This window comes from Chrysochloris asiatica, unplaced genomic scaffold, assembly GCF_000296735.1.
Source record: "Chrysochloris asiatica unplaced genomic scaffold, ChrAsi1.0 scaffold00181, whole genome shotgun sequence".
Lineage (NCBI taxonomy): Eukaryota > Metazoa > Chordata > Mammalia > Afrosoricida > Chrysochloridae > Chrysochloris > Chrysochloris asiatica.
Window position 1 is genome coordinate 2425738 of NW_006408699.1, and position 21660 is coordinate 2447397.

General features: G+C 38.9%; 1 protein-coding gene across 2 annotated transcripts in view; it reads left to right on the forward strand.

Annotated features, from left to right (window-relative positions):
* Positions 1-21409, forward strand: part of ITGB6 (integrin, beta 6) — a 109691-nt gene extending 88282 nt beyond the window's left edge. Inside the window, exons 14-16 of one of the 2 annotated variants that reach the window (XM_006872024.1) lie at positions 3336-3455; positions 11305-11471; positions 21213-21325. In XM_006872024.1, the coding sequence (XP_006872086.1) occupies positions 3336-3455; positions 11305-11471; positions 21213-21311 (386 nt within the window). In that variant the 3' untranslated portion in view covers positions 21312-21325. Of the gene's footprint in view, positions 1-3335; positions 3456-11304; positions 11472-21212 lie in introns of both variants that reach the window. The other variant, XM_006872025.1, reaches the window with a different exon arrangement.
* Positions 21410-21660: the final 251 nt, after the last annotated feature.

A 21660-nucleotide genomic window follows, 5' to 3' on the forward strand; every position in this document is an offset into this window, starting at 1 on the left:
AGAAAGAAAGAAAGAAAGAAAGAGAAAGGAAAGAGAGAGAGAGAAAGAGACAGACAGGGACAGAGAGAGAGAAAGAAGGAAAGGAAAGAACACCCATCATGATTAAATTTTTAAATGGAAAAGTGAGAGGTATTGTTTCCTTATTTGGAGCACTTCTGAGAGTTGTTATACATATTAAATTAAATGTACATTCATTGTGAATCTTCAAGAAAGACAAGAAGAATTAGGAAGGATTTCTCTATTTATCTGATCCCAAACTCTAGAGAAATCGCTGACTTGGCCCCTGAGCTGAGGTCTCACACACATGGTTATCTTGATTCAATGGTGCAGAAGGTTTCTGTTTTCTGACTTCCTGGAACTTCCTAGGCCCTGGCCTCCATAACCCCATTCTCACATTTCTTCCTTCTCTAAGTATGATTTCACAGAGTGCCTTATTTTCTATGTATTATTCTAGAACAGAACTGCTGGCAGGCACAACAGTGGGTACAAAAGAAAGATCCTTTTTTTTTTTTAAATGAACAACAGAAGAAAAATTTAGCAGCTCATTATGCAAATCTGCAGCCCAAGCTGAACCCTTTCATTGCACATTCAATAAGGACCATTTCAATACCCACACACTACAGAACAGGCTACATCCAGAGTTGTAACATTAATAAAAAGGAGTGGTGAAGTAATTAAAGCAAGACGGGAATCGTGACTCAAAGGTCATATTAGCAGTTCCATTAAAACTGAAATAATCCAGGCTGAGTAAATTAAGCCTCCCTTTGCTTCAGTGCAGCTCTTTAAGGGAAAGTAAAAAAGCAGGATTAATATTACATCTAAAGGAGCATTATACACAGTCTCGTATTTTCTACCTGAGAATTAAATGTCCTATTAAGGAACAGAGTAGGCGAGTACTACCAGCTCTTCCTGCCAGAGACAGGGAAGAAAAATATTCCAAGAAAAAGCATATTCCCAAGAACTTTGTAATTTTTAGCTAACTGGAATGAGGGGCAGGAGGGGATATTGTGAAGGTCATCTAAAAATGACCTGAAGTATGATTTGTGTATGTAGTGTTGTTGCTGCCAAACATAGGAAATAATACAAATTTCAAGGAATGCCAAAATAATACAAATATCAACTGTCTTTGGAAGGTTCCAGAAGCTCTTAATCAGAATCATCTTTTAAAAAGATGTGTTAAACAACTCATTAAAAGTACAAGTTTCCATGCACACTGTGGACCTCTTGAATCAGCATATTCAAGGGTGGAGCCCCAGAAGCTTCAAAATATTCAAAATTCCCAGGTCAATTAGATGATCTTAAAGTATAGCGCTGTGGGTTAATGCGCCAGACTGCAAAGCTGTTTGAACTGCAAGGTCGGAAGTTCAAGCTTACCAGCTGCTCCTTGGAAACCCTATATAGGGTCTCTATGGGTCAGAATTGACTCAACAGCACTTAACAACAACAACATGCAGTTTAAAATGATTTCTAATTAGAATTCCAAACAGCCTGTATAAATAGCGCTTCTCGTCCTGTTGTGGTGCTGTAGGATAAGCTCTGGACCAAAAGGTCAATTTGAACTGCAAGATGGCGATTCAAACCCACTAGCTGGTCCTCGGAACCCTCTACAGGGTCGCTATGAGCTGAAACCAACTTGACAGCACTTAATAACAGCAACAATAATGGATTCAAAAGCCTAGAACAAAAGTCTGGCTATCTATTTCTGAAAGGCTACTACTGTTCAAAGACCTGAAAACCCTGGGGAAGGAAGTTCTAGTCTGAAACACATCGGGTGTCCAATAGCTCGAATTGACTCCATGAAAACTTATTTTTTTTTTCTTTTGCTTAATAGATTCAAAACTAGTTTGTTCACTTAAATCTTTCATCATAAATCTTATTTATATTGCTAAGTGTTTTGCTAGTCTCTTTTTTCATAAATAATACAAGACAACTTCTCACAGATTCTGTCTTGAGCTTTTCATCGTGTAAATTAAATGCAGATATCACAATTTGATATTTCTTCCTATGGTCATGATATCTTTTGTAACAAAAGCAGCCTATTGTTTTATTTTTCTTTTTAGTATCCAAGAAACATATACAAAACCTGTTTTATTATAAGTTTGAAAATTGTTTATGCTAATTAGAGAGGTCTATAACAAGCAATGACTTTCTGGTGTGGTGCTGCAGGATAAAGCACTGGTCTCCAAGGTTGGTTTGAACTGCAAGGTCGGCGGTTCAAACTTACCAGCCGCTCCTCGGAAACCCTTTCCCGTGTCCTTAGGAGTCAGATACAACTCCATGGCACTTAACAACAAACAACAACAGAAGAAGCTATGCCCAAGGTTATCTGGGACAGTTCTAGTTTTAATATTCTAACCTGTTGTATCATAACACACTTATATTGGACCGTATGTCTTTACATTTCAGGTTCAGCACAAATGATAACTGCAGTTACAGATTTCTGTAACTGGAACATAGTTTGTAACAGTATCATTAAAAGTCTTCAATTTAGAAGTTAAGAGAACTATTAAGGTTTTTTGTTGGTTTTTTTTAAATTAAGAAAATACTACATAATTTCGACATAGGAGCTAGACCACTAGGATTTCTGATAATTAGTTTTCATACCTCAGATTGACCATGTTAACTTTATTTCTACATTCTGTCATGACATTCATTTTTTGCCTCTTGACTAAGCTCAAGAAGAAAAACATTCTATCTGGAAAAGATTTGAGGAAAACTGGATTATGTTTTTAAAGCATTAAGAAAAGGACTCTTGAATGGTAGGCACACTGACATACTGAGTTCCTTTTAATCTGGGCTTTATTTTTATTCTGTGGTCCCTGAGCTTTATAACAGTTTTAATATCCATCTCTTGATAATTCTTATGTACTCTTATACATGACTAGCAATCTTGACTACGCCATTGTAGAAAAGTCACCATTAAAAGTACCAGGAACGGTTTGGACTTTGTAGTCCCTTTCTGAAATGTAATTTAGGCCGGCTCCTGGAGGCTGTCAGAGAACACATAGCCCCTCACTACTATGATCAGAGGCATTCTAGTCCCAAGACAGCTGGTGATACCAGCCTTGAAGTACTTTCACTCTTGAAATCCTGTCCCCATCAGTTTGATAGGTGCATTTGATGGTCAGTCCTGATTGACCACACCTGGAATTGTTCTTCTGGAACATGAGTGGAAACTAAAACCTCACTTTGTGGGAAACATCTATGCTTTTACTAGTCCTATTCTGCAATGTTGAAAATTCCCATATGTATATTAAAACTCAATACTACTTTGCTTTCAAAATAATCTCTGTTGGAATCTCATTTAACCTACTGAATGACTCCTTTATCTGCAGATTTCTCAAAGGATAGTTCTGTTTTCTGCTCTCTGCAAGGAGAAAATGAATGCCTCATTACATTCCTAATAACTACAGATAACGAGGGGAAAACCATCATTCACAGCATCAGCGAGAAAGGTGGGTGGTTTGTTTTCCATTGTCAATGGCAAGTGATACTACACAGGAGAGGAGAAAGCAAATCAGAAAAGCACTTTGTGTGGCTTGCCAGGAAAGACATTTCCAAATCTTTGATGGAGTACCTCTACATCCTGTATTAAAAGATGCCTGTTAAATTTTTCCAAGGTCTCTAAATTAGAGGAGATAATAAGATGAGTTGTATTTGTGCTAATCATTATCTTTCATCAATTTATTTTGGCTGATGAATTGTAAAAATATGGTCCAATTAAATGAACCTTAAGCAAAAGGAGTATCTTTAGGATCGGCTATTAGGGAGAAGAGGCATGATAGTTGAAGATAATGAGATTTGAATAAGGCAAACATTGGTTCAAATCTTGCTGCACCATTTAATAGCTGTTTGACATTCTGGAAGATACTTGCCTCTGAATTTTTCTATTTCTTCATTTATTAAATGGAGAAAACAATAATACTTTCTTCTAAGGATTGGCTCAAGGATTAAGTGGAATAATACATGTAAAACATAGTGATGGGCCATTATAAAAGAATACTGAATCAGAAAAGACATTAACCAGCAAGTGAGAAGGGATGTGATCTATAAAAGGCATTGGAGAGTCCATTGCTTCTGCTTATTTTCATCCATGCCACTTCACAGACACTCTCCTTAGGACTCAAATCAAAATCAATCTCACATTATTGAGATAGGAGAGATAAGTTTAAATTAGGCATAAAATCAAATAGTGGTACTTTTATTTAGAAGTTCTTGGATTTTAGTTTAAAAACTACCCCCAAGTGACTGTGATACAGACAGTCTTAAGACCTTACTTGGAGCATGTCTGTCCTGCCAGCTCTGGTTGCTTTCTAGAAATTCAGTTGCCTGGCCTTTTCTGTCCCTTAAATTACGTGTCCCTTAAAGCTTTCTTGGAAAAAATTACAACTGCATTAAATCAGACCTCAGCATACCTTCACTTTCCCCGAAATCTTGAAGCCTAAATTCTGTCCCTGGCAAAAGCAGCAAGGCAGGCTATAAGACAACTATGTCTTGTTGTGTGTGCTTAGGTTATCAATGTGCTGATAAATTACAGTATTGGCTCCTAAACTTGAAACAAAGGGTATCAAACTGAGTGTACCTGGAGACTTGGCCTTCAAAAATATCATGTAAATCAACTTTTTTGAAATACATATATAAAATCATGTAAATCAACTTTTTTGAAATACATATATAAAATACATTATTTTAAGGAAATATAAGGTGAGTCTTACTGTACATGGGAAAATTACTTCCTCATTATATTTTATATTGTCAAATTCTTCAACTATACCTCCAGTAGTTTTAGCAAATCATCATGAAATCTAAGCTGCTTCTTACTATATTGGTTTTATTGGCAAAAATCTTTCAAACAAGAAAAACTAACTTGTTGGTTTGATTTCTATTTTTGTTTGTTTTATGTTGAATCATGTCTTTGGCTAGTAAATGCTTCATTGTTACTAATCTGCTATGCTGTGGGTTAATGAGCTGGGCTGCAAAGTCAGCTTGAACCGCAAGGTTGGTGGTTCAAGCTCACCAGCTACTCCTCGGAAACCCTATACAGGGTCGCTATGGGTCGGAACTGACTCGGCGCCACTTCACAACAACAACATACAGTACGAGTAGCACATCAACATGCAGTCATTTAGAGCACACTTCAATGCCCTGGCATCTTTTTATTATCCTTATGCTAAAGGAACTCTGGTAGCGTAGTGTCTACTAATCGGGCTGCTAATCTCAGGGTCAGCAGTTCAAAACTACCAGCTGTTCTGTGGGAGAAAGATGAGGCTTTCTGCTCCCGTAAAAAATTACAGCCTTGGAAACCCTGTACAGGGTCGCTATGAGTCAGAACCTACTCCACAGCACATAACAACAACAACATGATGGCATAGTGGCTTAGACCTTGGGCTGCTAACCACAAGGTCATCAGTTTGAATCCCCAGCTACTCCATGGGAGGAGAAAGAGGAGACTGTCTGTTCACATAAAGATTTCCAGCCCCAGAAATCCTGAGGAGCGATCCTACTCTGACATAATATTACTATGAATCTATACAGAATCTACTCAATGTCAGTGGGGGTTTTATGTTTAGAGCAAAGTGATGGGGGAAATGAGGGTTACCAGGAGCTACCCAACCGCTCCAAGGATGGTTCTTTTCCAACAGAAGTTAATATTCCTGAGTAGAACTGGAGTCTTTTTTTTTTTTTTTAATAAAGAAATTTTATTGCATAATTTCTGTATACAATAAACATAGGAAAAGGATTTTCTTAATGAAAATTTCATGACGTTTTTCAAAAGTTTTGAATTATTTGGAGAAAAGTTATTACAAAGGTATCTAAGGCAAAATACTTGACTTTCAAAGCAAATGATAATCCCTTGAATCATTTTTAATATCTAAAGCAAAGCATTGTATTTGCATGTATATGTATGTGTGTATATATATAAACAATATAGAGAGGTTTTCAAATTGCTGTTCCATTTGCATTCAGAAGTGAAAAGTTTAAACATACAGCAATGTTCTCTAGACACTATATACAGCAGCTTGCTTTCCCCTACATGGCTATGCAAACGCACTGCCGAATCCTGCATTCTCTAATGGTATAGTCAGGAATCCATCCTGACGTATGTTAAAGGCTATAACTCCCAAAGATCACATACACCTCACCATATTGACTCAGTTCATTGCACTCTATATCCTGCAAAAATAAATCTAGTGTTCAACAGCTGGCATTATTGCTCACTGACGTTTTAGCAATATATTTCTTTAACATAAGACAGAAATATAGTGAAATTTGATACCACTTGAAGTCCTCCCCTCTCACAGCTTAAAGAAAAAAAACATCCCAAAGTGGTCAGTTGGACACCAGGACAGAAAAAAGGCAAAAAGAGAAAGGAGCAGTTAATGATTCCCAGGATCCTCCAAGACAACTGGAAAACAAAGGAACCAGGTGGAGAGTCAGCACCAGAGTGCTTGTGGACTTGAGAGCTTCTCTCATACCTACAGAGACTTTCAGAGGATAAGAACTGCACTGGGACTCAACGAAAGATCGTTGGAGAACCTTCCTGGCCAGGAGGCCACAAGTAGTGTGGATGTCACATCTATAGGTCCCAACTTGGAGGGTCCAGATCCTTGAAGTCTTGAGAGTAGAAAATGGGGGAAGGTACATTTACTGTTGTTGTTGTTAAGTGCCGTCCAGTCAGTTGTGACTCATAGAGGCTGGTGAGGTTGAACTGCCAACCTTGCAGTTCAAACCGACCTTGAAGTCCTGTGCATTAACCTGCAGCATCCCACCAGGTTAATAATAATAATAATAATATAAGAATGAACCAAAAAAAAAAACCAACCCAACTGCCATTCACTACCATCAACTCAATTCTGACTCTTAGAGACCCAGTATAGGGGTCTTTACAAGAGCAGAAAGCCTCATCTATTTTTCAGGGAGCAGCTGGTGGATTTGAACTGTTGACTTTGCAGTTAGCCCAGTGTTTATCCTACAGCATCATGAAGGCTCCTCCAGTATAAGAATGGCACCTCTCATGTTTGAGTCCATAGGTTTTACTTATATTAATCTATTTAATGCCCTCAACAACCATATAAAGCCAGTGCCACAATCATTTCTGTTTCACAGGTAGATTAATTGAGGCAAGCTGTTGTGTGCCATGGACTTCATTCCTACTCATAGTGACCCTAAAGGACAAAGTAGAACTGCCCCATAGAGTTTTCTAGGTTGTAATCTTTAGAGATGGAGACCGGCCAGATCTTTCTCCCCATGGAGCTGCACTGGGCATTGAACCACTGCCAACCTTTTAGTTAGCAACTGAGTGTTTAGCCGCTGTGCCACCAGGGATCCTTTAAATGAAACATGTTGTTAAGTGCTGTTGAGTTGGTTCCAAATTATAGCAAATCTATACGGTTTCCGAGGCTATAAATCTTTGCAAGAGCAGAAAGCCACATTCTTTCTTCTGAGGAGTAGCTGGTGGGCTGGAGCCACAGATCTTGTGGTTCAAAGTCCAGTGTTCATCCTCTGAAGCCACCATGTTCCCTTCACTGAAACGTCATTGTTGCTGTTTGGTGCCATATATCTAACTGATAGTGACTCTGTGTAGGGTTTCCAAGGAGCAGCTGGTGGGTTTGAACAGCTGACCTTATGGTTTACAATTGGTGCTGAACTGAAGCATAGAGAAGTTAAATAATTTTCTAACTCTTTTAACAATTAAATACCAGAATTGGTTGGTAACTCAGTCTGGCTTGAAGCCTGTTCTCTTAACCTCTATGCTATACTGCCTCCCACTGGCTGTACAATCATAATAAATATCTAACAATATGGTAGATCAGTACTGTTTGATAGAAATATTATGCAATCTACATATGTCATTTTAAATTGTGTAGTAACCATGTTAAAAAAAAGTAAAATAAATTTTAATAATGCACTTTCTTCAACCTATCATGCTTAAAATATTGCCATTTCAACTAGCAATAAATATATTGAGTCTATATATTTTTTTTAATATTGTAGTTGTTGTTAAGTGCCATTGAGTTGGTTCTGACTCATAATAACTCTGTATAGGGTTTCCAAGAAGCAGCTGGTGGGGTTGAACTATCAACCTTGTAGTTAGCAGTCTAGTGTCTACCTTATAGCACAACCCAGGACTCCTTTTTGTTTTTCTTTTCATTCAAAATTGATGTGTATTTTACTCTTACCTACTTAGGAAATGGGGACCTGGTGCAGCACTGTAGGCCCTGAACTGCTAGCCTCAAAGTTGGCAGTTCAAACTCAACAACCACACCTTGGAAACACTACACAACAAGGTTGTGATGAATTGGAGCCTACTCCACGACACTTAACAACAACAGTTAGGAAATACAATGTAATTTGGGAAAGTCACATCTCAAGAGCTCAGTGCCACCAGATTGGATGGTACAATGTTTGACACTTTTCTTTCTTCCAGTTGCCATCAAGTGCTACGAAGGGTTTTAAAAGGCTGATTTTTCAGAAGTAGATCACCAGGCCTTTTTTCCAAAGCATCTCAGGGTAGACTCGAATCCCCAAAGTTTGGTTAGCAATGAGCATGTTTGCACCATCCAGGGACTCCGTTTGAAACTCGGGACCTAGGAATTCGGTGTAGCCTTGGCCTGGACTCAGTCAGTAACACTGCACAGTCATGGAAACGTTCTTCTTCTCCCACCTGGAAATACAGTTCCAGTTTGAGCATCTCAAGAAATACCAAGCAGAGTATAAAAAGTGAAATTTTCTATCCCGCAATACATGCTCTGGTAGTTGACTCAAAATCTTTGCTTGAAAAATATGATTCCCAAGGCCTAATGCAAAGTCATTTGAGTTGCAAGATCGGTGGTTCAAGCTCACCAGCTGCACCTTGGAAACCCTATACAGGATCACTATGGGTCAGAATTGACTCAACGGCAGTTACCAACAACAGTGACTTTAAACTCTTAATGATCTCTGCTGATCTCTACCAAACAAACCATCAAGGAGCTCCAGTAGTGTAGTGGTTATGAATTGGGCTGCGAACCTTAAGGTCAGCTGTTCAAAATGACCAGCTGTTCAGCATGAGAAAGAAGAGGCTTTCTTCTCCTGTAAAGATTTATAGCCTCAGAAACCCTGTACAGGGTCCTATGAGTTGGAACCGACACCACGGCACATAACCAACCAAACCATCTCCTATTCTTCCTTTATTCCCTGCTGTAAAGCCACCTTAATTCACATTCTGATTATAGAGTTTACTCTGGCAAGTTTCATCTTGCTTTGAGTAGGCATATGCTATGTCCCACCCCAAACATTTCTTAGTCAGAGATGGGAACCAATATATATCCTCATCCACACGAGCCTGCTGCATTTTTCACAGGAGTGTGGCTAACCTATTAGAGACAGCTGGGGTTCGTTGGCTATGCCACAATACACTCTTTAGATCTTCATACCTGCAGTAGATATTTCATTAGCTTCTTTACATATTTCTGTATAATCTCCTTATATGGCTTTTTGGCCAAAGAACATAACTGTGTGAGGCCAGGCATCATACTGTTAGAGGGTCATTAGTCTTGCTCAAATTCAGATTGGCGATAGATCCTTACTTTAAAAGCAGTGTGTGTTTAGCTATGTGCTTAGCTCTCCTTATTAAATATCTAAAGGCAATAAGAGTTAGGATTAACTAAGCATGACTCATTTCCTCCCCAGATACCATGGATTTTGCCTAACTTCTTGGAGAAGGATGCAGATATTTAATAATTTTTATGTGGCTATTTTATGTAAGCAGAGACCCTAATTATAATGTATGATTAACAAATGAGTCATCTCCTAGTCAACAGCAAAGATTATTAGTCATTCTGCTATCAGTGAGAGAAGGCATTGTAGAATTGTATTAATATCATCAATGGTGGTGGTGGTGGTAGTGATGTGCTGTGGAGTCAGTTCCAACTCATAGTGTCCCTGCACAGGGTTTCAGAGGCTGTAAATCTTTACATGAGCAGAAAGCCACATCTTTCACCCGCGGAACTGCTGGTTGTTTCAAACTGCTGACCATGAGATTAGCAGCCCAACTCGTAACCACTACACTACCAGAGATCTTTAATAACATCAATAGAGTCAAAATAACATGCAATAGACTGTTGAAAGGACCACGTTGTTGTTAAGTGCTGTTGAGTCAGTTCTTAAGGACCCTGATTAGGGTTTCCAAGGAATGGCTGGTGGAGTTGAACTGCCAACCTTGCAGTTACCAGTCCAGTGCTTATCCTGTAGTACCAGGACCCCTGAAAGGACCATGAAAAACATCTAATTTTCCAACCTTCCCTGAAGAAAGAATTACCTAGGGTATCTTTAATAATAAAACATCCGTGGCCCTATCCAAGACTGAATCAGAATTTCCAGGAGAGGGATCTAGGGAGCTGCAGTTTGATAGGCATAAGCATCTCAGCTTTTTATCATTGGAGAAGCTAAGGAAATACTGTGGTCCCAAACCTAGGGTTTACAAGTGAGAGCACTGGGCTCAGCAAGATCAATGGACTTGATGGAATTTAATAACTGTAAGTCAGATGGGAATTGAACACTGAATACTGTCTAGAAACTTTCTAGGACACTAGATCTTGCCTGCAAACCAAAAGATTGGGAGTTTGAACTCACCAAATGGCTCCATTAGAGAACTATTTGTGGTAATCTGTTCAGGGGTATATTTTGTTTAATTTTTAATACAGTCACTTTATATTAAATGTAATATAATCATTGCTCATGATTCAAGAAAATCCATAAAAAACTACACACACACATTCCATTTCTACTGTATACTGTATCTGGAATAGACCATCTTTAGTGATTAAACTATATGCCTTTCATGGTCATTTAAATATCCATGTGAACTAATTGTCATTCTTGGATTCTGTCTGTTTGGAGTCAGTCATCAAGTACTTGTTCATATATTTTGCACAGCTAAAGCTCTACCTTTATCTTTTGTTCTATTTTGAAGAAATAGAGGGATATGAGTTCCCTGAGTGACTCAAACAGGTAAGCACTCAACTACTAGCCAAAAGTTTAACAGCTCAAACTGAGAGGCACCTCATACACAGGCATGGCCATCTGCTTTAGTAAGATCACAGCCTTGAAAACTCTATGGAGTTTTCAATTTACTCTGTGCACACGGAGTCAGCATTAATTGGACAGCAACTAACAACAGGGATACCTTTCAATAAATAACTTATTTCTTTAAAAAGTCAGCAGAACAAAAAGGTATCAATTTTATATATATCCATGAAAAATGTTTTCCCAATATCAAAAGATTCATTATACCACTTTCTTAACATAATTTTCTATCCACAGACTGTCCTCAACCTCCAAATATCCCTATGATCATGTTGGGAGTTTCACTGGCTATTCTCCTCATTGGGATTGTATTACTGTGCATTTGGAAGCTGCTGGTGTCATTTCATGATCGCAAAGAAGTCGCCAAGTTTGAGGCAGAACGTTCAAAGGCCAAGTGGCAAACGGTATGTGGTGGTTCTGTGGGATAAACACTGGACTGCCAACTACATGGTCAGCAATTCAAGTTCACCAGCCGCTGTGCAGGAGAAAGTTTAGGTTTTCTGCTTCCACAAAGATTTACAGCCTCAGAAACCCTATGGTGGTGGTGGTGGTGGTATGCTATGGAGCTGGTTCCAACTCATAGCGTCCCTGCACAGGGTTTCCGAGGCTGTAAATCTTTATAGGAGCAGAAAGCCTCATCTTTCTCCCATGGAAAGGCTAGTAGTTTTCAACTGCTGACCTTGAGGTTAGCAGCCTGACTCGTAACTAGTATGCTACTAGAGTTCTTTACAGGGTCACTATGAATTGGAACTGACTCAACGGCGCTTAGTGACAATACCTGGGCTATTGGGGGACAAGCCTTGTGAAAGCAATTGGAGGCTCAATTTTCTTCTGTTTTAAAAGAGAATTGAATATTTTGTTCTTTCTCTACCCTGCTCATCATGTTTCCTGAAGTTTTGACTTCTGTTCTGTTTAGGGGTCAAAGCTACCTCTGTCCATTATCAGGGACCCAGATGACTTTCATAACATATGTTTGTCTCTTACTGCATCAGGGACTTGCATCCCTCTGGAGAATCTCAGGAAGTCTGTGGGTGGCACAAACTTAAACACTCAGCTACTAACCAATAGGTTGGCAGTTTGGAGCCACTCAGAAGTGTCTTGGCAGAGAAACCTGGCAATCTGCTTCTGTATGGTCACAGCCATGCAAATCCCATGGGGTGCAGTTCTACACTGTAATACAAGGCATTGTCAGGAGTCAGAATCAACTTTACAGCAGCTGGTGGAGAGTCTCATGGAAAACATGATTTCATTCCTTAGGGACACGAAGGGAATATGTTTTATCAGTATTTCCTCATTACCAGGAGGATCCCTTAGAAACCATTTGAAAAAGCATAGGAGCTGTATCTAAACATTTCTGTAAACCCTGATGTTACAGCTAATGGGATAATGTTAGTGAGCAGTATCACAGTTCATACCAATTTCCATGGAAAAACTTCTCATACAGAATAAGTATCTTAGGCCAGGTTTTCTAGTGGCACAAAACCAGTGATATATATATATATATATATATATATATACACACACACACACACATATATATATATGTATTCCACGGGAGAAAAATGAGGCTTCACCTCCCATAAAGATTTACAGCCTCGGAATATACACATAACCACCACCACCACCATATGTGTGTAGATAGATAGATAGATAGATAGATAGATAGATAGATAGATAGATACATACATACATACATACATACATACATACACAAACACTGCACACACATATATATGGAGAGAGAGAGAGAGAGAGAACATTATTATCAAGGAAATTACTTACAATTGTAGCGTTCCAGGTCCCCAGTGAAAGAAGAGAAAAAGTCCCTCCCATATGCCCGTTATTTTGGAAGGAGGCCACACTCCTAAGGAAGCATCCCTCCAATTGATTGGCTGCTCATAGACAATCAACATAAAATTAACTATGCCTGTATAGGTTTCATCATCATGGGAATAAGCACACCCAAATTGCTAAACCTCTGGACATTCTGGCCTAGTCAAGTTGACATAGAACCCTAACCATTACAATCCACCCTTGTCAACTTGAAACCTATAAATGATATGCATAATCTCTAAATAAAGAAAAATTAAAATCCATACTTACAACTAACATGATATAATTAAAACACGCACAACCAAAAATTTTTACCTTACATGTCACAAATCAACAAAGCAAAAGTATTGGATGCACACATGCAAAACAAAACAAAAATATATATATTAATTCAAATGTCCAAAGGCCACATTCTGCAAGCCCTCCTCCTGCCCATAGGCACACAGCCTTACTCAGTCCATGGGCCTAGAGTCCATAGCTGCTCTGTCTCTCCAGGCCACCACTTCTGCTGCCATTTTTGCTGTCACTACTTCTCAAGGCAGGGATCCCATGCTTCACTCATGCTCTTCCTTAATGATGGTCATGAGATCATCTGTTCCTGAAATGAAAGATACCTTTTATTTTATACTCCCCCTTTTAGTTACACATCTTCTACAGTTAGGTTTGACAACCACAATTAATCCTACTAACAAATATTCACAACTGAAATAATAAAATCCTATCAGAACACCCTCACCCCCACCCCCTTTCACCAGACATATCTGGAAAAGAGGAAAACTTGTCAGTGGGGATTCTCCCTTGCCCCTCATTCTAAAAACTAAGTTAAGTGCCATTGAGTTGGTTCTGACCCACAGCAACCTTGTATAGGGTTTCCAAGGAGCAGCTGGTGAGCTTGAACCGCCAACCTTGCAGTTCAGATGGCTTTGCAGTCTGACACATTAACCCACAGTGCCACACCATAAAGGACTCTTTATGTCTTTATAGACATGTCTTTATATGACACATGTATGTCGACTTTACAATAATAGGCGAGAGAAACCAATATCCCAAAGGCAGTCAAACACACAAACTTTTTAAAACACTCAGGTTCAATCTTTTCCTCCACCTTGGACCATTCATATGCATATGGCCTTGGGCCTCAGGTAGGGTGGATTCCAGTAGGCCTAGGGCCTATATCCTGGTGTGGTGCTGTGGGTTCAAAGTTGGTTTGAACTGCAAGGTCGGCAGTTGAAGTTCACCAGTTGCTCCTAGGAAACCCTATACAGGGTAGCTGAGTGTCAGAACCGACTCAATGGCACTCAACAACAATAACAGGCCCTGTATCAGCCATCCTTTTTAACCAGCATGTCATAAATTCCAGTAAACTCTAGAAACTGCTGCCCTCCCCTCTGCTGAAATATCCCATGCTCCTTCATTCTTTCTCTTAAAAAACCTTGTAGTTTCATAGGTCTGGAGCCATTGCAGTGAATACTGCTCACAGCACCAACTGCTTAAGCCAAGTCGGGACCATGTCTGACTTCCTCTGATTTCACAAGAGGGAATCAGCCCACGGCATGCCTCCAGATATGCCTCCAATCTACATCAATGCCTTTAAAATTAGTCAGACTTAAGAACCAATTTAGAAAACTCATTCTTGTGATTTTGTTTCTCTAGAACCCCACTCTTTCGGTACCACATATCTTAGTCTTGGTTTACTAGAGAAGTAAAACCAGTGAAACATATATATGTATATGTATAAAGAGTTTATTACCAAGGAAATGGCTTACAATTAATTATAGAGTTCCAGATCACTATTGGAAGAGAGAGAGACCCTTCCATGTGTCCATTATTTTGGGAGCAGGTCACACCCACAAGGTAGCATCCCTTCAGTTGATTAGCTGCTCATAACTGCTCATCATAGAGAAAACTATGCATGTATTAGGCTTCATCACCATGGGAATAAACACATCCCAACTGCTAAACTTCTGGCCTAGTCAAGTTGACACAGAACCCTAACCATTACAATAGGTTACAAAGCAAACTTCAAAAGATTTTTTAAACTACCTTTCAGTTAGTTTTTCTAAATAGCATAAATTTTGGATAGCTACCTGGAAAAAACAAACAAACATATCAACCTTTAAATATACATGCTTCATAAATATCATTTAAGTGTCTCTTCTTCACAGTATGCAAACACAAAACAGGACTCCAATTTTCTGTTTCTCTTCCACTGGAGAGATAATTACATTTCTAGAGACTCATAGAAGCAATTTCATGGTTTTAATTTCATCTCTCTATCTCAAGTGGTGTGTCCAGCTATCTAATAGCAATTATCTTACATTGTTGATTCTAAAAGCAGTGATATCATTGGAAAAATACAGACAGACACCATGCTCCTTTGACTTCACCTACCCAGATATATTGATACTAACATTTTTTCCCCATCTAAGTGTAGTGAAATCTTCAATTCCTAAAGCAAATAGCATTTTCTGCTTAGCATAAATTTATTTTTATAAAGAATGTTTATATTTCATGTAGTTATATCAAACGAATCATAATATACTATGGTACAGGACTATGGACAATGAAACATTTTACCTACTTTATCTTCTTTTTAAAAATGCCTTTAGATACAAAAACCAAATACAATGCATGGATCTTGATTTGAATACTCTAACTTTAAAATTACATTTTTTGAGGGCAATTGGAAAATTTTCATATGGATTAGGTGCTAGAATTATAGCAAGGAATTATGATTAACTTTATTAGGTATGATAATGGTAGTGTGGTTTTCTCTTAAAATGTCAATTTTTTTTATAGGGAAGCATATAGGAGTGAAAGGCATTGTAGACTGTGGGTGGCTTAAAAGTACTTTGGCCAAAAGAAAGAGAGGGAGATATCATTGAAGCAAGTGCAGCAAAATCTTGATAATTGTTGAATCTAGGTGATAATCCATGGAAGTTCATCATATAGTTTCCCTCTTTTTGTTTGTGTATGTATTAATTTTTTCTAATTAAGCAAAATCCTTTAGGAAATTAAATAGTGGATTTGCAATGAGAATCTGAGGGTGCTTCAAAAAGTTCGTGTAAAAAATGTAACTAAAAGATAATAGGAATTTCCCACAAACTTTTTGAAGCCCCTTCATATAATTCATCCATCCCGTAGGATACACATGCAAGGTCAGAGGTTCTAACCTACCAACTGCTCCATGGAAACCCTATACAGGGTGACCGTGAGTCTTCATGGCACTTAACAATAACATCACCATAAAATGTAGCCGGAACGATTAGCATGGTGACTTAGAAAACCATGCTAATGGAGCCAAAGTTGTGGGACAGTCAACTTCACCTGCCCCTATGGCCACAGGTAAGAATTTTAATTTTCACCAGTTGTCAAATGATTGCCTGGCAATACTCAAAAGGGAAACCAGGCAAAAGACGGGTTAATTTGCACACATACAAAATCCAATAACAGCAATTAGTTTAACAACTACCAGCCCTGTGAAGTAGTATTCTCGTTTTGAAGGTAGTGAAATTGAGGCTCAGAGAGGTTAAGGTGTTTTCCAAACTTTTCCTGCAAAGCAGAGCCAAAACTAATTGCAGCCTGCTCTTCCAGACACAGCCTTTGATTGACCTGCCTAGAACTAATAAGCAGGTGTTCAGCAGGCAAGCACTTGAGCAATTATATGATGTGTATCTACTAACCAGCACATTTTAATGTTCTCATACAAAGGCATAAGTACTGACAAATGATTAATATCTTTAAAATAACATTTTAATTAACAGTTAATTTCCCCAAAACATGAATTGTTCTCCCTTAGGATGAAAAACATGACTGAAATTCAAATGCTGGATGTTTGCTGTTTCTTCATCTAAAATAGGACAAAAATATGCATTCAAGAGATAAAAGCATAAATGAAAAATATTATTCCCTGGTTAAAATTGAGTTTCTTTGAATAACAAATGTTTGATGTTCTTGACTAGATAATGACTGGGTAATAGTTATTCACTTGGATGCAAATTCAAATAATTCAATTCAAATTTCTCTAATATATCTTCCAGGAAGGGGCTGGGGGAAGTTGATCAGTGCATTCATTTTGAGGTCTTTAATTATGCTCAGTTATTATCTTAACTGTATTCCTTCTTCAAGAAGTAAATTTGACTGATATTTACAACCCAGGGAGCTATTGGAATGGTAAGGCCCTATTAGGTCTCCAGACCCACCTGTCCCCATTGGACAACAAACAGTGCTCAGGGTGAGGAAGATCTTTGTCTTTGCCTTCTGAAACATGTCATTGTAGCAATAAAGAAAGGTTACCTTTTTATTACAGTCTTAATAATAGCCCCCCCATCCATATTCTTTATGAAAACACAAAGAGAAGATATTTAAATTCATCTTTGATTGGCTTTTTTTTTCTAGGATGACAAGTCATTAACTAGAGGCAAAAAATGTTCAGCCTGACATTTCTTGCAGGCATGGATTGATTTTGTACTGTGCTAAGCAAATCAGGCCTGCGTTTGGCAGTTAGGCAATCATTAAGGGAGCTGTGGGTCATGGCATAGAGCTTTCTCATTACCACTTTTGCAAGCTCTAAAAATGTGCCATTGCATTTGCAGAAACCACAGCCTAAATTAGCACCCCCAGACTCCTGAGGTAATCGGCTTGGCTCTCCCTATGTGACTGATCAGGTGGCTGGGAGAAAGCATCTGAAGATGAGGTGCATACCCACTAAAAAAAAAGTGGAGCCCAAGCCTAGGTGGTGTCTCAGTTGAAAATTCTATTTGGAAAGTTTGCCACCTGCATGGCACTACCGGAGGCAGTTCTGGACATTTCCAAATTTCCTCCCAGCAACGAAACCCAGTGTAAACTAATTCTTCTGAGTATTCCTTCTAGAAGAATAGGAAACATTCTACTATCCCCCCACTTACTCCAAAGTCAGTGCTTAGGCCCACTAGCCAGCTTTACAAAGAACTCATCAAATATTTTAGACCTGACTAAATGAAGGTACGTCAAGATACAGAATGAAAACTATAAAATCAAAATTAAGTAATTAAATTCAGTCCATTGCAACTCATGTCCCCTCCCTTTTAGTGCATATAAATTATATTCAGTGTAGGATATGGGTACATTTTCATGTGTTTGACATGATATGGGGTGGACACAAACAAGTGTCCAGGCTTCATAGACCTACGCAGGCCTTACTCACAGCCTCTTTCCTTATTTCATAGTGTCTCGCTCTCTAAGGCTCTCTTGTCCTGCCATCAGTTATCTGTACACCTTCTTTCCTCTACAGTTGAACCCCTTCTTCTTGTAACCAATGTAATCCTCCCATCTCTTCATCATGATTTTTGTTTACAAAACATTTCCTGACCTTTCCAACCACCACCCTTGGGGTAGGATCACTTCATTCTCTTCTTCACCCTCCAAATTAAGTTCAATTGAGTTCTTAACAACAGCCAAACTAAATAAGGACTGAAGGTTCCTCAGAATTATCCAGGCTGATTTCATTAGCGGAAGCATCATCCAATATCAGCCAGTGAGTCTCTTTTCCATTTGCCCTCTTTACAGAGATAGCATCTTTCCCCAAAGGCACAAGAATAAGGCAACTGTCACTCAGTCAGGGGTCAGGTCAGTGGTTCTTGGCAACATAGAAATGGCTGCAGGTGTGATTCCCCATCACAAAGAAGACACTGCAGAGAACCCAAGGGCAATGAGAGGAAAGGAAATGTTGGAAAGGCCAGGAAATGTTTTCATTTATATTTGTTTCTTATGAAAGCTGAAAGAATGTACTGAGAAAACAAATGCAATCATGTTTCTTCAAACCTATGCCTATATATTGCTATCAACTCTTTTATAATCCATGGTGATTAGAAAACCAAAGTATAAACTTCAGTAATTTAGAGGGGTACTCAAACTTGTATTCTTAAATAGGCTTTGAAAATTGGAAAGCACTGAAATCCTGGAAGGAAGTATTTTTGCAACCCTAAGCACTGGATTGATAATCGTTCAAATCCACCAGCTGCTCTTTGAAACTTTATACAGGATTACTGAGTCAGAACTGACTCCACGGCACTTATCAACAACAACTATTGGGACATACGGAGTCTCTGGGTGGAACAAATGGTTAACATACTCAGCTGCTAACTGAAAGGCTGGAAATTTAGGTTCACTAGAAGAGCTCTGGTAGCATAGTGGTTACGAATCGAGCTGCGAACCACAAGAGCAGCAGTTCGAAACTACCAGCTGCTCCGCGGGAGAAAGATGAGGCTTTCTGCTCCCGTAAAGATTTACAGCCTCAGAAACCCTGTTCAGGGTTGCTATGGGTCGGAATCGACTAGACGGCACTTAACAACAACAACAACAGGGGAGTTCTGGTGTGGCACTGCAGATTAACAAGCTGGACTGCAAGATGGGTTTGAATCGCAAGGATGGTGGTTCAAGCTCACTAGCTGCTCCCCGGAAACACTGTACAGGGCCACTATGAGTCAGAAATGACTTGACAGCACTTAACGACAGCAGGAGGTGCCTTGGAAGAAAGGCCTGACTGTCTACTTCCCAAAAATAAACCATTAAAAACTAAGTCATAGAGTCTCCATGAGTCAGAAATACTCCATGGCAGTTGGAAAAAACAAAACAGCCAGGACCTAAAAGGAAACGCAATTCTACATGGAAAGCCAGAAATTCTAGCTAATAAGAAAAGGCTACATTTTATTGCGCACTTACTACGTGCTAGGCACCATGCTAAAGCGCTTTTCATCATGTATGATGTAGGCACTTTTGAAATCCCTCTTTTATAGACGAGGACACCAAGGTTCCTAGTTGCTTAAAAAACAGAAAAACCTTTGCCCTTGAATCTATTCCAAGTCATGCCGAGTCTATGTTTTACTGAGTAGAAGTGAGTCACAAGGTTTTCTTGGCTGTAATATTTATGGAAGCAGATTGCCAGGTCTTTCTTCTGCAGTGGCACTGAATGAGTTGGAACCACCAACCTTTAGGTTAGAAGTCGAGTGCAAACTGCTTGTGCTCACTAAGTAAGGTCAGGTGGTATAGCTGGCATTTGAATCCAGGCTATCTGCTGTCAAAGCTGTGTGATCAACTATGGGATGTGGGAGAGAAGAGCTGTGTCTTAACCAGACACCTTGTCCCTACCCAGAAAAACAAATCAATAGACAGATACTAGGCCATCACTTGATGTTTCTTCAAATGCCCAGAGACTTGGTCCTACTTGTCCACCTGGATACACATGGATGGACCAAACAGCTCATCTGAACTATCAAGGCCTTACTACACAACCTCCCCATTGTGCCTAGGGAAAGAACATCTTGCCTGACTTGCCTTGGGACCTGCACTCCTACGTGAACCTTGTGTACCAATCTTTTGCAACTCTATTTTGTAAACTGAAAGCCAACTCTATTTGTACTATCCGGAGCAAATGTTAGCTGTCCTGGGAATCCTTTTCTGATTCCCCTAAGCAAGTAGTCGCTTACCCTTCTAAGATTTGATCTCATTCTACAAGTAAGATTATTTGAGTCCTCATTTGATTTCTTTTACCAACATCCTTAAAGGCAGATGATATATTGTTCTTCTTTGCGTGCCTCTACCAATTTTGTGTTCTACACTTTCTACTTTTTAATTTTGGATCGTTCCAAAATTAATTGTGGCTCTATAGGATAAGCTCTGGGCTGCGAACCACAAGGTCAGCAGTTCAAACCCACCAGCTGCTCCTTTGGAACGCTATACAGGGTCTCTATGAGTTGGAACCAATTTGACAGCATTTAGCAACAACATTAGTGTTCATTCTATTCATTCAATAAATACTGAGTGTCTAGTATGAATTGGAATCCTGATGTGGCGCTGTGGGATAATGCACTGGACTGCAAGGTTGGTTTGAACCACAAGGTCAGCGGTTCAAGCTCACCAGCTGCTCCTCGGAAACCCTGTACAGGGTCGCTATGAATCGGAACCACTTGGCAGCACTTCACAACAACAGCACCTATGAATGGGGTACTGTTGTCAACACTGGCACAAAAAACAGCCAAAATCTTATTTTATTATCTACAAATGTGTACATTTCCAAAATGGGTAAGATGTTTAGAATGCACATATGGGACTTGTTCTGCATATGATGAAATAAAATGAAGATGTTTACATTTTAGAATGCTAAGAGAATTAAATATCAAGTTAATAAAAATCATCCAAATGGCTTCCAATATTGAGCTTGACTTTCCAATTTGTAATATATAATTAAATTATTTTTATATTAAAATAATATGCATAATATAAAAATGTCCATAGTTTCAGTTAAACTTTTGTTTTTTGTTTTTTATTTTCAGGGAACCAATCCACTGTACAGAGGCTCCACCAGTACCTTTAAAAATGTAACCTATAAACACAGGGAAAAGCAAAAGGTGGACATTTTCACAGATGGGTAGGACTATATCATGCACAAAAAAAGTCTGTCACTGATATGAAATGTTAATGCATTCTTTTATTTTTCTTGCTTTGTTCCTTCAAATCAAGGTTGGTTTAAGATAATAATAGGTCATTTGGAGACCAGTCACTTTCTGTCTGAAAGTTCTAGACCACGTTGACAGGTTCAAAACAATCAAGAAGAGGAATATCCTTAGAAAAACGGTGACTTTGGGGATCATTTGAGGACTATTAATTCTGTTGCATTAATGCCTTAACAAATCATCAGAATGATTCATGGGGGCCTGATTTGCATTTGAAAAATGTTTGAAAGGGGAATCTCATTTTTTGGGGGTGGGATACATTTACCTG